At 41.5% G+C, this 13450-nt stretch overlaps 1 protein-coding gene across 1 annotated transcript; it reads right to left on the bottom strand.

Annotated features, from left to right (window-relative positions):
* Positions 1–1406: 1406 nt before the first annotated feature.
* Positions 1407–4566, bottom strand: LOC147853181 (uncharacterized). Its single transcript, XM_087332778.1, has 6 exons — positions 4138–4566; positions 2995–3305; positions 2780–2916; positions 2359–2694; positions 1701–2277; positions 1407–1632 (listed from the first exon to the last, which is right to left on the bottom strand). Exons 4-6 carry the CDS (start codon positions 2598–2600, stop codon positions 1546–1548), a joined length of 906 nt encoding a protein of 301 aa, XP_087188904.1. The 5' UTR covers positions 2601–2694; positions 2780–2916; positions 2995–3305; positions 4138–4566; the 3' UTR covers positions 1407–1545.
* Between the last annotated feature and the right edge of the window lie 8884 nt (positions 4567–13450).

The following is a 13450-nucleotide window of genomic DNA, read 5'->3' on the forward strand; positions in this document are numbered from 1 at the left end:
ATTTCTTGTCGTTGCTTGTACCACTCTATTACCGTTCCTCCTATGCAAGTGCCAGTTTCACTGTCCCCGATTAAGACATGTAGAAGGTCGGTAATTAATCGGTTTATTCTTCCCCTCAAGGCAGTATACTTGATAAACTGCCAATGTCTTTCCACAATATTGGTAGTGTCAACATGTCCATAGTTGAACATTCTACCAAACTTGGGCCAGAGTTTCCTCCACACACATGTCAAACCACAAATGTGTTTGGGACCGTTGCCCATTTACAACAATCCAAGATTGACGGTCTGTTGCAACCACATTAGTTATGGCATTATATGACGTCCAACATTTATCGATCACTATCGCATTTGGCCTCACCATGGGCATCCTTGCGAATATGACTCTCAAACAAGTTTCTAATGCCACTTGCTCATGGTTTGACCCCTTATCAGAACTACAAAGCATGTACCATAATGGGATCCCAATTCCCATGGCATTGGGGGCAACTGCGGCATATAATGGTAGCCCAAATTGGTTTGTTTTAAATGTCGAGTCGATTGCCCAAGAGTTGTTTAGGGTCAACCGCTCACACATTTCCAACATCCATTGATCTTGAAGTATCAAGATAAATGGTTGTATGGCGGGAGATCCTGGTTCACCATGCAGGTAGGGTTGAACATGTGCCACTTTCCCAAGATCTCGGAGTGCATAGGCATGATGCAAGATCAAAGCCCAATCAACCTTAGTCATGGCACTCCCGATTTTTAACCTTAGTCATAAGATTGACATTGAGTCTTATTATGTCTTTGAAATGGATTGACATTGAGTCTTATTTATGTCTTTGAAATGGATTGACATTGAGTCTTATTTATGTCTTTGAAATGGATTGACATTGAGTCTTATTTATGTCTTTGAAATGGAATGACATTGAGTCTTATTATGTCTTATTATGTCTTTGAATTGGATTGACATTGAGTCTTATTATGTCTTTGAAATGGATTGACATTATGTCTTACTATGTATTCTTTACGTAAGGACCGAAGCACTCTTTCTATATACTTACTCTTTATTGGCCTTTCTCAAAAACCATTGCCTTCACTACTTGTCAATAAGCTATTAGTCTTATTCTTTTGACACCCAAAACAATTCCAATATACAACCAAAATGATTTTCATATACAACCAAAATGAGATTCATACACAACCAAAATGAGATTCATATACAACCAAAATGCGATTCAAAAATTGATTCATATTCAACCAAGATGAGATTCATATACAACCAAAATGAGATTCAAAAATTGATTCATATTCAACCAAGATGAGATTCATATACAACCAAAATGATTTACATTGAGTCATATACAACCAAAATGATTTACATTGAGTCATCTACAACCAAAATGATTTACATTGAGTCATATACAACCAAAATGATTTACATTGAGTCATCTACAACCAAAATGATTTACATTGAGTCATCTACAACCAAAATGAGATTCATATACAACCAAAATGATTTACATTGAGTCATATACAACCATTGCAAAATGACTCCACGTAGTCATATGCCCAAAGTCCTTCGTGCCCATTTTGCCATGATTTTCCGAAGGAGCTCCACGTCTTCGAATCCAAACCATTGCTCCTTACCCTACAATTGAAGATGCCATCAACAAAAACAAAAACAAATGCTCAAATTCAAATCTCATAAATACTTACAAATTGATCGGACTCAAATCCTTGAATCAACTCCTCGACCAACATGCGAATAGTTTGCATCACGTAATACCCACAATCGGTCCAATTAGGTTGGGTTGGGATACGCAATTCATGGAATTGCCTGTTGTTGATGATGCAATGGTCATGTGTCCGACTCGAGATATGTCGTATAGCCAAATCACCCAATGTCCGCACCCTGGTAGTCGGATGAATATTTAGTGGATCACAAAATATAATTGGGCTCCTCACCTTGGCATCGAGACCCGTAGGAGTTTGTCGCATCTTCAACCAAAGCACCCAATGCCCTGCGTTCAATATTGGAATGAAGACATAATCCCTTTCAGGAACACGAGTGAGTACGTCTTTGACCTTATCGCCTTGGCCTTCTAGTTGTACCCATAGCGGATCCACAATATGAAACCGCTTGTTGATCTCGGGGGGCAGCGAGTACTCCATCCATAAATGGAAGAGGGTTATCATCCATGTGGATGCCATCTCCCCTACTGTGATCAACGAACATAGTTGTATCTCCGACAAGAAGACCGCTACATCCAGTCGTCTGCATGCCACCTGATACCTGTTTATTAGGCTAGATTAGTAACTACTAAACAAACATGATGTTAACTATTGATATCATGCCCCCCGCATAACAACATACCTGGTGAACTTATTTCTTGCAGAGTTATCCCATGTTTTCGAGATTGTCCCTGGACCAACAAAGACAATCCCAATGTCTGCATCCTCATCTATCTTTCGTATTCGCTGAAGAATGATGTGGCTGTACTCCTCATGGAGGTCGATTGCTCTTCTTCGTCTATCTTTAGCCCCCGAGGCAGTATTACATGGATGCCATGTGCCTTCTGTAAATGGGCCTCCATGTCCGCTTTTTTTCGAAACCATCTCCCCTCTTTTCTACACGAATCTCCCACAATACAGGTGCGACATTTGATACCTGTTGAGTCTCTTCCACACTTGAAGAGGGACATAGGGTCCACTACAACAATGGTGTCACATTTGCATTAGAAAAACCCAAAATATGCTTACATCAATAATGATTATAAGAATGGACATAAACTCACCATTTACTTTGATATCTTCAACACCTGGACCCACGTCATGCATGGGGTTCGTATCCATGCTCGAGTCTTGAGTAATGATGTTTTCAGCCTCCGTATCATTGGATTTGGGGCACCTAACACCCTTTCTTACATAAACCCTAAACCAACATTCAAGTTAGCACACAAACATTATTATTTATACACAATATAAAGTAGAGAAATGATTCATGCCATACCTCCCTTCATAGGGTATTGTTTCACCCCAATCTGCATCAAAGTCTATGAAGATCTTGGACCGACTAGCCATCTGTACAAAACATTTTTAGAAAGGCATTCATTACATTACTATTATTTAGGGAGAAAAAACGCAAAGAATGTATACAAGATTTTAGATTTGACATTCAAATGTGGGCATAAAAAAGAGCCCAATAATGCATGAATCACATGGGCAAATTCAAGCATTCAAATGTTGGCATTTAAATGACATTCAAATGTTGGCAAAATCAAAATCATACATGTATTCAATCATACACAGCCCATGGGAGATCTTAAATGCACACATACATGTATTAAATCACAGCCTATAGAAGATCTTAAATACACACAAACATGTATTCAATCATACACATGCACACACATTCGCAGCCCATGGAAGATCTAAAATACACAAATACATGTATTCAATCATACACATGTATACACACACATTCCCAAATAAATGTATTCATCATACAACAAACACACACATTCACAGCCCAAAGAAGATCTTAAATACACACATACATGTATTCAACCATCACACACACAAATGTATTCAATCATACACACACAGAAATGTATTCAATCATACACATGTATACACACACATTCCCAAATAAATGTATTCAATCATACAACAAACACACACATTCACAGCCCAAAGAAGATCTTAAATACACACATACATGTATTCAACCATCACACACACAAATGTATTCAATCATACACACATACATGTATTCAATCATACACACACAGAAATGTATTCAATCATACACATGTATACACGCACATTCCCAAATAAATGTATTCAATCATACAACAAACACACACATTCACAGCCCAAAGAAGATCTTAAATACACACATACATGTAACCCTAAACCCATCACACACACAAATGTATTCAATCATACACACACAGAAATGTATTCAATCATACACACACATACATGTATTTAATCATACACATACACACACAAATGTATTGAATCATACACACATACATGTATTTAATCATACACACATTTATGGTACCTATTAGAAGCAACCCTAAACCTAATAGAAAGAATATGATACCTAATAAAAACCAAAACCTAATAGAATGAATATGATGCCTACCTTTGGACTGCAGGTGCTCGCAGTGCCTCACCGGAGATGTTTGCAACGAGTGCTCGCAGACAGGTGGTGCGCCTCGCTCAAAAACCCTAAACCCTCAAACCCACGAATGACAGAAAATGACAGAAAATGGGTTTTTATACTTCCTTGAACATGAATGAGAAGGGCTCCCTTTTGACAAAATGGAGCCATTCTTTAATGAGTCGGGCTCCAAGGGAGCCCTTCTTTAATGAGTCGGGCTCCATTTTGCCTGAATGGGTTTTTATACTTCCCTGAACATGAATGAGAAGGGCTCCCTTTCACAAAGTGGAGCCCTTCTTTAATGAGTCGGGCTCCATTTTGTATGAGCCGGGCTCCCTTTTTACGTGGCGCGCTTTTTCGCGCCTATTCCACATCCATCTTGGACGGTGGAGATCGAACGCGCCATCAGCAGTGCGACCTGCACCGTCCCTCTCCGCGATTCCCTCACTTGGCCTCTTTAATATTTGGTAGTAGTTAGACACCACGATCATGACTATAATAATGTATGTAAAGTATTTACATATCATAACAATAGCTCATGTCTATGAGAATCTGTATATGTATGTATGGATGTATGTAAAGTATTTATTACATTTCATAGCAATAGCTCATGTCTATGAGAATCTGTATATGTATGTATGGATGTATGTAAAGTATTTATTACATTTCGTAGCAATAGCTCATGTCTATTTGCTACTACCAAATCATAATGAGGCATGGCGAGCGAATTGCGGCCACAGACGATATAGAGCACGTGCAATCTGCATCGTTAAATCCGGTGCTTTATCTAAAAAAGTATGAGAGTTTTTGGTAGCGCATTTATGATAAACTCTCTGACGGTAATAGCCCGACAGACTCAAGGTAGTGTCACGACAAAGAGAGAGAAAGAGAGAGAGAGAGAGAGAGAGAGAGAGAGGAAAAGAGATACAATGTTAGGATAGAAAGAGATAATTGTTAAGAAAGTATTCTATTGCAATATAAGATGGAGTACAAAGAGTAGACAGTAGGGAGCTATAGGATGGCATTGAACCAATTTGGTTTTTGGAGGATTGATAGATCCCTATTTATAAGTCCCTATAGAGTAATATAGATTACTCTAGAATATTCTAGGACATTCTAGAATATAGAGTAATCTAGTAGTCTAGAAGGTCTAGAAGGTTCTAACATATAAAACACTCTAGGACATTTTAGAATATAAAGTAATATAGAATATTCTTATGATATTAGATTATATGTTCTAAAAACCATACACATAAACATGTTACTACAATGGTTAAGGATTTGACATGTGTATAACAAGGTTGTGGGTTCAAATCCTTTCGAGGCATGATGTGAGTGTCATCATGACACTATCCCCCTTCTTCGACAACACGTCTCACAGGTTGTAGGGCTTGTAGTATGACCTAGTTTATGAGGATAGTCAGGATGAAATGTGGTGACCATGTTTGTGGCATTGGAAAGATTTGTTGCATGAGGATAGTCAGGATGAAATGTGGTGACCATGTTCGTGGCATTGGAAAGATTTGTTGCAGGTTCCCAAGTTCGATAGTTAGAGGTATAGCCTACCTCAAATTCGGGTCCTTCCAAGAACTCAACAGGTGATGGGGGAGTTATAAGACAGCCCGGAATTGAACTTGTGGCGTAAGGTTCCAAAAGGGAAACATGAAACACCGGATGAAGACGCTAGGAGGGAGGCCAAGACGAAATGCAACATCACTTATCTTACTAGTGATCATGTATGGGCCAAAACGTTGGTAATCCAATTTACCGCAAGGCGAACTAGTCTTGATGTTGTGTTGAAGAAGCCATACACGATCCCCAACACATAATTGTTTTGAAGAATCTAAGCCATGACAATCCGCAAGCCTCTTGTGTGTAACTTGAGAATCATGTAAATTATGAAGAATGGTAGTGTGAATTTCTTGGAGGCGACTAAGACGATCCTCAGCAGTAGGGTTGGTAGGCACTTCTGGATGCGCATTCATTGTCCACCGAGGATGATGGCCTGTATTTGCAAAAAATGGGGAATATCCCGTAGAAGAATGGATTGAGTTGTTGTAAGCAAATTCAGCCAAGTGCTGAAAATCAACCCAATCATCTTGTTGGTAGTTGATGAAACAACGAAGATATTGCTCCAATGTTTGGTTGGTATGCTCCATTTGGCCATTAGTCTCAAGATGTTTGCCCGAAGAAAGCTTAGCTGAAATTTGGAGAAGTTTGAGCGTGTGCTTCCAAAACTTTGAGATAAATTGTGGACCCCGATCACTAATAATATCATCTAGAAGACCATGGTGTTTAAATACCTCCCGCATAACTAGATCGACCACCTCTTGACTAGTAATAAACTTCGTGCATGGCAAGAAATGTGCCATTTTGGTAAGTCAATCAACCACTGTGAGAATTGCATTGCATACTCCAAAATGTCCAGCCATTGATGAGTCATGGCAGTGTTGTAAAACTTGTAGTTGCAGGGAACCATCAGGAACATACAATAGGTTTTGTCAAAATAGAAAACCACCATGCTAATAGAACTGACGATAATCATTACGAGGGTTTTTTGACTGCGAGCAAGAAGCATGATCTGGGACAATATGATCCAAAGCATCCTTGGCGAATTCATTAGTGGCCATATGATCTCGAATGGAATCAAGAAGAGTGGAATCTTCAAGTGTTGTTATGGCATTAACTACCATTAATCGTAGGAGATTAGGACCCAAAAGGATTTGTTTTTTATGCTCAAACGCAGGTTCCCCTGGACAAAGTTCCATATAAGAGCGTCAAGAAAGCGCATCTGCTTTGCCTTGTTGCATCCCAAGGCGACATATGATTACAAAGTCGAAGTGGGTCAAAAATTGTGCCCACCAAGCTTGTCGCCGACTCAAGACTCGAGCATTTTGAAAATATGTCAGGTTCTTATGATCATTGTAGACAATGATCTACTGAAACGAGCCTTCTAGAAAATGTCGCGACTGTTGAAAAGAATCCATGATTGCAAGAAGTTCTTTGTCATGGATCTCATAGTTGATCTCTGTAGCTTCAAACTTTCGGGAATGAAAGGCGACAGGGTGTAGCTCTCCGTCATCTCCAGTCTGCGATAGGACACTTCTTAGTGCAAAATTGGATGCATCAGCTTCAAGGATGAAGCGTTTTGTTGGGTCGACATGTGCTAAAATAGTGCCGTTGTAAACGCCCATTTTAAACTTTCAAATGCCTCGGCTGCATCTGAACTCCATATGAATGGTTGATTTTTGTGTGTGAGTTGAGTGAGCAGAAGCACGACCTTAGAATAATTTTTAATAAATTTTCGATAAAAGTTCGCAAACCTGAGAAAACATTGCACATTGCGCATTGAAACAGGCGTCAACCACTCTAAAATTGCTTGAACCTTCATGGGGTCCATAGAAATACCATCTGATGATACAACGTACTCCAAAAATTCCACTTGATTTTGGCCGAAACTACACTTTTCTAATTTTGCGTAGAGACCATATTCTCGTAGTCGACGTAGTACCTGACGAACATGTTCATCATGCTCCTCTTGGGTCTTCGAGTAGATCAAAATGTCATCTAGGTAAACTATAGTAAAGATATCGAGAAAATCTCAAAAAATATCATTCGCCATATGCTGGAAAACTGCAGGTGCATTCGTGAGACCGAATGGCATCACAGTATACTCGAAATGTCCATAGCGAGTGCGAAAAGCAGTCTTCCATTCATCCCCCGGACGAATCCAAACTAGATTACATGCACCACGAAGGTCCAATTTAGTGAAATATTTTGCTCCACTAAGATGTTCCAAAATATTCGGGATTAATGGTAGAGCATATCTATTCCGGATGGTCACTTTGTTTAACCCTCGATAATCCACGACCAACCGAAGAGACCCATTCTTTTTCTTAACAAAGAAAATAGGTGCACCAGCAGGGGACCTAGAATGCCGAATGAATCCATTTGTGAGATTCTTATCGATATGTTCCCGCAAAGTCTATAGCTCTACAGGGGAGAGATTATAAATTGGGCCCCATGGAGGTTCTTTCCCTGGTTGTAAATCAATAGGGCAGTTGTATGGCTGATGCTCTGGCATTGTATTGGCCTTCACCTTATCAAAGAAGTCGGAGAACTCTTTGTATTTCTTTGGTAGTTTAATGTCCCCTTCATGTAAGGTGGATGATGGAGTTGCCACTATTGCAAATACGAACATATCCTCGGTCCCCCCTTCCTCACGTAACTGGCGTAAAGAGATGATCGATAACTTATGGGATCTAGTATCAAATGTCGGAGAGTTGAGGGATGTGAGCTTTGTTCTTTCTTCTTGGGTCTCCTCAATTGTCCTTTTTATCCAATCAATCTTCGGGTTATGGAGTTCAAACCAAGGGAGACCTAGAACTATTGGGTGTTCCGGACGGGAAATAATGTTGAAAGAGATTATGCTTGCCAAATCGCCAAGAACTATACAAATTGGCTCAGACTCCTCAACTATATCACCTGATGCTATGGGATGGCCATCAATGACTCCTACGGCTACTGGGTTCGGGAGTTTATTCAAAAGGATGTTTTGTGACAATGCAAATTCGCGATCCATGAAACAAGAGTTGGCTCCAGAATCTAGGAGGGCAGAGGCTAGGACTCGATGACATGTAGATGTGGTAAGCTCAACTTGTCCAGAAAAAACTCTACTCACTTGACTCGATGAAATGGAACCACGACTAGGAACTAACTCTACGTATCTAGGATGGTCCAACCAAATGGCTCCTATTTTGGCTGGACTTACTCATTTAACACATCCTCTAATGGGCCTCTAATTAACTCAAGACATCGAATCGATTCTCATGGCATGGACTATTAGGCTTATTAATGTTATTAGAAGTAATAATGGAACTTGAAGTAGGGATGTCATGTGCACTTACTTGGTATACTTGACGTCTAGGTTTATGTGGACAATTCACGGCTATATGTCCTGGACCGCCACAATATACGCATAGGCAGTGTGCTCGATGTCGTTGCTTCTCAGCATCTGATAAAGGCCCTCGACGTTGTGTTGTCTCTATTTCCATCGGAGTTGGGCCATCCCTTGTAATGGGTCTGGAAACTTGTGGAGGCGTTGCGATTACAGAAGCATACGTTTGTTCCGGTTGGCGACATAACATTTGTTGGCACTCAGAAAGTCGCTCAAATAGGCGATTATCACATCGCATGGCTCGACTAATGGTCTCTGTTAGAGACTTTTGATCTTCATGGAAAGTAAGAAAAATATCTTTGACATCATTACGCAAACCTTGACGGAATTGATCCATTAAGGCCACCTCACCCCAAGGGATATCGCATGCCAAAAGACGGAAATCAGCTGCGTAAGCCGACGCGGGATGATCTCCTTGTCGGAGCTTTCAAATCTTGTTTATCACCGTCCTAGTGCTGTCGATGTCTTCGAAACTAGCTTGAAACTCCTTAACAAATGCTTCAAAATCCTCCAGCAACGGTGATTTCTTCTCGAGAAGTGGTGCAAACCATGTTAATGTTGTACCACATAGCAAGGTTCCCACTAATCCCACACGAGTAGCATCAGTTGGGTACCGATTGGGATGTAACTGAATAACCAAACAGACTTGATTCAAGAAGCCTCGAAATAAAGACCTCGTACCATCAAACTTGGCAGGGAGGCTAATCTTTGGTTCACGAGGGGAGTTTTGAGCCCCCAATGCTTGTTCCCATAATGACAATATAGTAGCCTCGAGTTGATGGACCCATTGTGATAACTCTTCATATTGTTGAGATTTTTCGGACTTGTCGTAGGTCGCCCAATGGCCTTTAATTTTCATGCTCTAATGCCACAAATTTATTCGTGAGCATGTCGAGCTCAGAAAGAACATGCATGTATTCTTGTTTGCTCACGGACTCCATAACTTACGAGGAGAGAGGAGAAGAAAGAAGAGAACTTGTTGGAAGAGGGAGAAATAAAAAATTGGTTCAAACTGTCAAGACAAAGAGAGAGAGAGAGAGAGAGAGAGAGAGAGGAAAAGAGATACAATGTTAGGATAGAAAGAGATAATTGTTAAGATAGAAAGAGAGAATTGTTAAGAAAGTATTGTATTGCAATATAAGATGGAGTACAAAGAGTAGACAGTAGGGAGCTATAGAATGGCGTTGAACCAATTTGGTTTTTGGAGGATTGATAGATCCCTATTTATAAGTCCCTATAGAGTAATATAGATTACTCTAGAATATTCTAGGACATTCTAGAATACAGAGTAATCTAGTAGTCTAGAAGGTCTAGAAGATTCTAGCATATAGAACACTCTAGGACATTCTAGAATATAAAGTAATATAGAATATTCTTATGATATTAGATTATATATTCTAAAAACCATATACAAAAACATGTTACTACAATGGTTAAGAATTTGACATGTGTATAACAAGCTTGTATAACAAGGTTGTGGGTTCAAATCCTTTCCAGGCATGATGTGAGTGTCATCATGACAGGTAGTAGTAGCCTGACCAAGTACCCCGACTCAACCCAATAGCCCAACCAAGTCAGGGCAATTAATAGCCCAACTCAAAGCAATGTTAGCATAAAAGGCCGACTCCTTCCACTTTGTATCCTAGTGTGAACACGTCTCATACCTAGGGCTTGAGTATATAAACCCAACCCTAACATTGTAATGTGTATCTTCTTGAGTCTTGGAGAGAAAGAGAGAGAATAAGAACTTCCATTGAGGATTGAATCTGAGTCTATTATACTGTTTCTTCTTCTTGTCACGTATCTGTGTTGTTTTCTATTCATCTCACTATAGGTTCTCATACATTCTTCCACATTTTGTTGGGAAATCGGTCCCTTCGAATGGGATCTGGTGATGAATGAAGAGGAACCGGAAGAGATCTGGAAACCGAAGGAGACCTAGTGAGAACCGGAAGAGAAGACATATTTGTAAATATGTTTTGAGTAAGCCTATTGAGGCTATATTTGTAAATAGCCCTAAGTTCATATAAGTATAAATATGACTTAGGGCAATCACTTTAGGTGATGTGGTCATAGTGTTGTAGTCATATTGTTGTATAGAGTGAGTGATAGAGAGAGAGTGAGTGAGTGAGATACATAACAGTTTCTGTTGTAACCGCCGCTTGGTGAAGAAACAAAACTCGAGGCCGTTGTTTCCGAGTCTCTGATTGTACCTTTCTCATATAGTGATAGTTTGGAGCCTGTGGGCTCCCGTGGTTTTTTCCTATTAGGGTTTTCCACGTAAACATCTTGTGTACTCTGTATTGTTCGTGTGTGTACGCGTGTTCACTCCCTACTTCCCATTTCCTGTGCGTGATTCTCATTGAAGTGATTCAAGACTCGGTTGTGGTTGCGCAATATTCCACGCTATTCTCTATAATCTGGTATTAGAACGAACAACACAGGAAATGGAAGAGTCGTTCGACGGCATGTTCAAGCTCATCGGCTCCAACTACTCTGTGTGGAAGTCGAAGATGAGGGATATGCTGGTGGTTAAAGATCTTTGATTGCCGGTTCAGTTCGGGGACAAGAGACCAGATAAAATTGATGCCACAGTGTGGGAGGTGATGCACAAGAAGACGACGGCATACATCCGGTGCTTCATCGACATGAGCATGTACAACAACTTCAATGAAGAGAGCAAGGCTCATGAACTCTGGGAGAAGATCGACATCATGTTCTAGAACAAGAATACCGTTAATCGGGTTTCGGTATTCCAGAAGCTAGAGAGGTTCCGGTACCAAGACGACTCCAGTATGGCGGAGCACATGAATGCCTTCTAGGGGTTGATACATCAAGCAACCTCATTGGAAGTACCTCTCGTCGATGAGGTACTTGCATTGCTCTTGCTCGGTTCCCTCCTGGATTGCTGGGAGACATTAGTTGTCACGTTGGGCAACGCCGGGCTGGAAGGAAAGCAGTTGTCCCTAGCAAGGGTAAAATCAAGCTTGCTAGATGAAGAGGCTCGCCAGAAGGACCGGGAGGCTGGAACCGATCCGAAGGCCTTGGTCACGGAAGATGACCACAATTGGGGAAGAGGCCGATATCGGAGTCCCCAAAACCGGGACAAATCAGGGACGAGGTCGAAGTCAAGGGGGAGGCCTACTTGCTTCTACTGTGGGAAGTTAGGACACTTCCAGAAGAACTATCAACATTTCCGGAAAGAGAAAGAAACCGGCACCGCCAATTTGAAGAAGAGTTCGGATTGAAACGGTTCGGACCGGAGAGGCCCGGATCGGAAAGGAACGTCGGCGATCGCGACAAGTGAAGAAGAACTGATGCTCATTATCGAGGAGAATGAGTTAAACCTTGTCGGCGACGAGACAACATGGGTTATCGATTCCGAAGCGTTGTTCCACCTGACACTGGATCGGAAATACTTCTCAACCTACACAGTCTGTAAGGAATAGACCCTTCTATTCACCTTCACCACTCGGCCACAACCGAGAAATCGCGAATCAATGGAGCAGAAAGTAGGAACCACAAAGAGAAACAAAAAAAAGACGCGAGTACACCGGGATTAACGTGGAAAACCCTAGACGGGAAAAACCACGGGAGTACAAGACTCCAAACCAACACTATACAGAGAAGTATACAATGGCGAGCTGCAAGGCGACGACCTTGAGCTCGCTTTCTTCGCCACAGGCGGCGGTATTACACAGAGGCGTCGACCTCTTCCTCTCTCACGCTCTATCTCTCTCACGGCTGCTCTCTCTTCACTCCTCTAAAGTGGAAAAAACAGAAAAATGAGAAGCAACAGTAAAACTGTTTGCCCTAAGTCATATTTATACACATATGACTTTCGGGCTATTTACAAATATAGCCTCAAGGGCTCTTGGCAAACATATTCACAAATATGTCTCCGCATCCGGATCTCTCTCCGGGTACATTCGTCATCCGGCTCCGTAACCGGGGTCTTCATCATCCGGCTCCGTAGCCGGGGTCTTCATCATCCGGCTCCGTAACCGGGGTCTTCATCATCCGGCTCCGTAACCGCAACCGGGCTTGCCGTCATTCATCTCCGGACATCCCATCCGGAGGGACCGAAATCCCAACAAACTCCCCCTTCACTTCGGCATGGGATGTCTCTCCAACCCGATCCTCTTCCGGCATGCTTCCAGCTTGTCGGGTGTGAGCACCTTGGTCAGCATATCCGACCCGTTCTCGTCCATGTGGATCTTCGTCAGCACGAACTCCTCGTCTTCTATCCTCTCCCGGATCCAGTGGTATCTACGCTGGATGTGTTTCGTCCGGGAATGGTAGGACGCGTTCTTCGCAAGGTGGATGGCACTCTGACTG

This window comes from Azolla caroliniana, unplaced genomic scaffold (assembly GCF_043228905.1).
Source record: "Azolla caroliniana isolate FFs.n. ecotype wild unplaced genomic scaffold, voAzoCaro1.0.p SCAF_17, whole genome shotgun sequence".
NCBI lineage: Eukaryota > Viridiplantae > Streptophyta > Polypodiopsida > Salviniales > Salviniaceae > Azolla > Azolla caroliniana.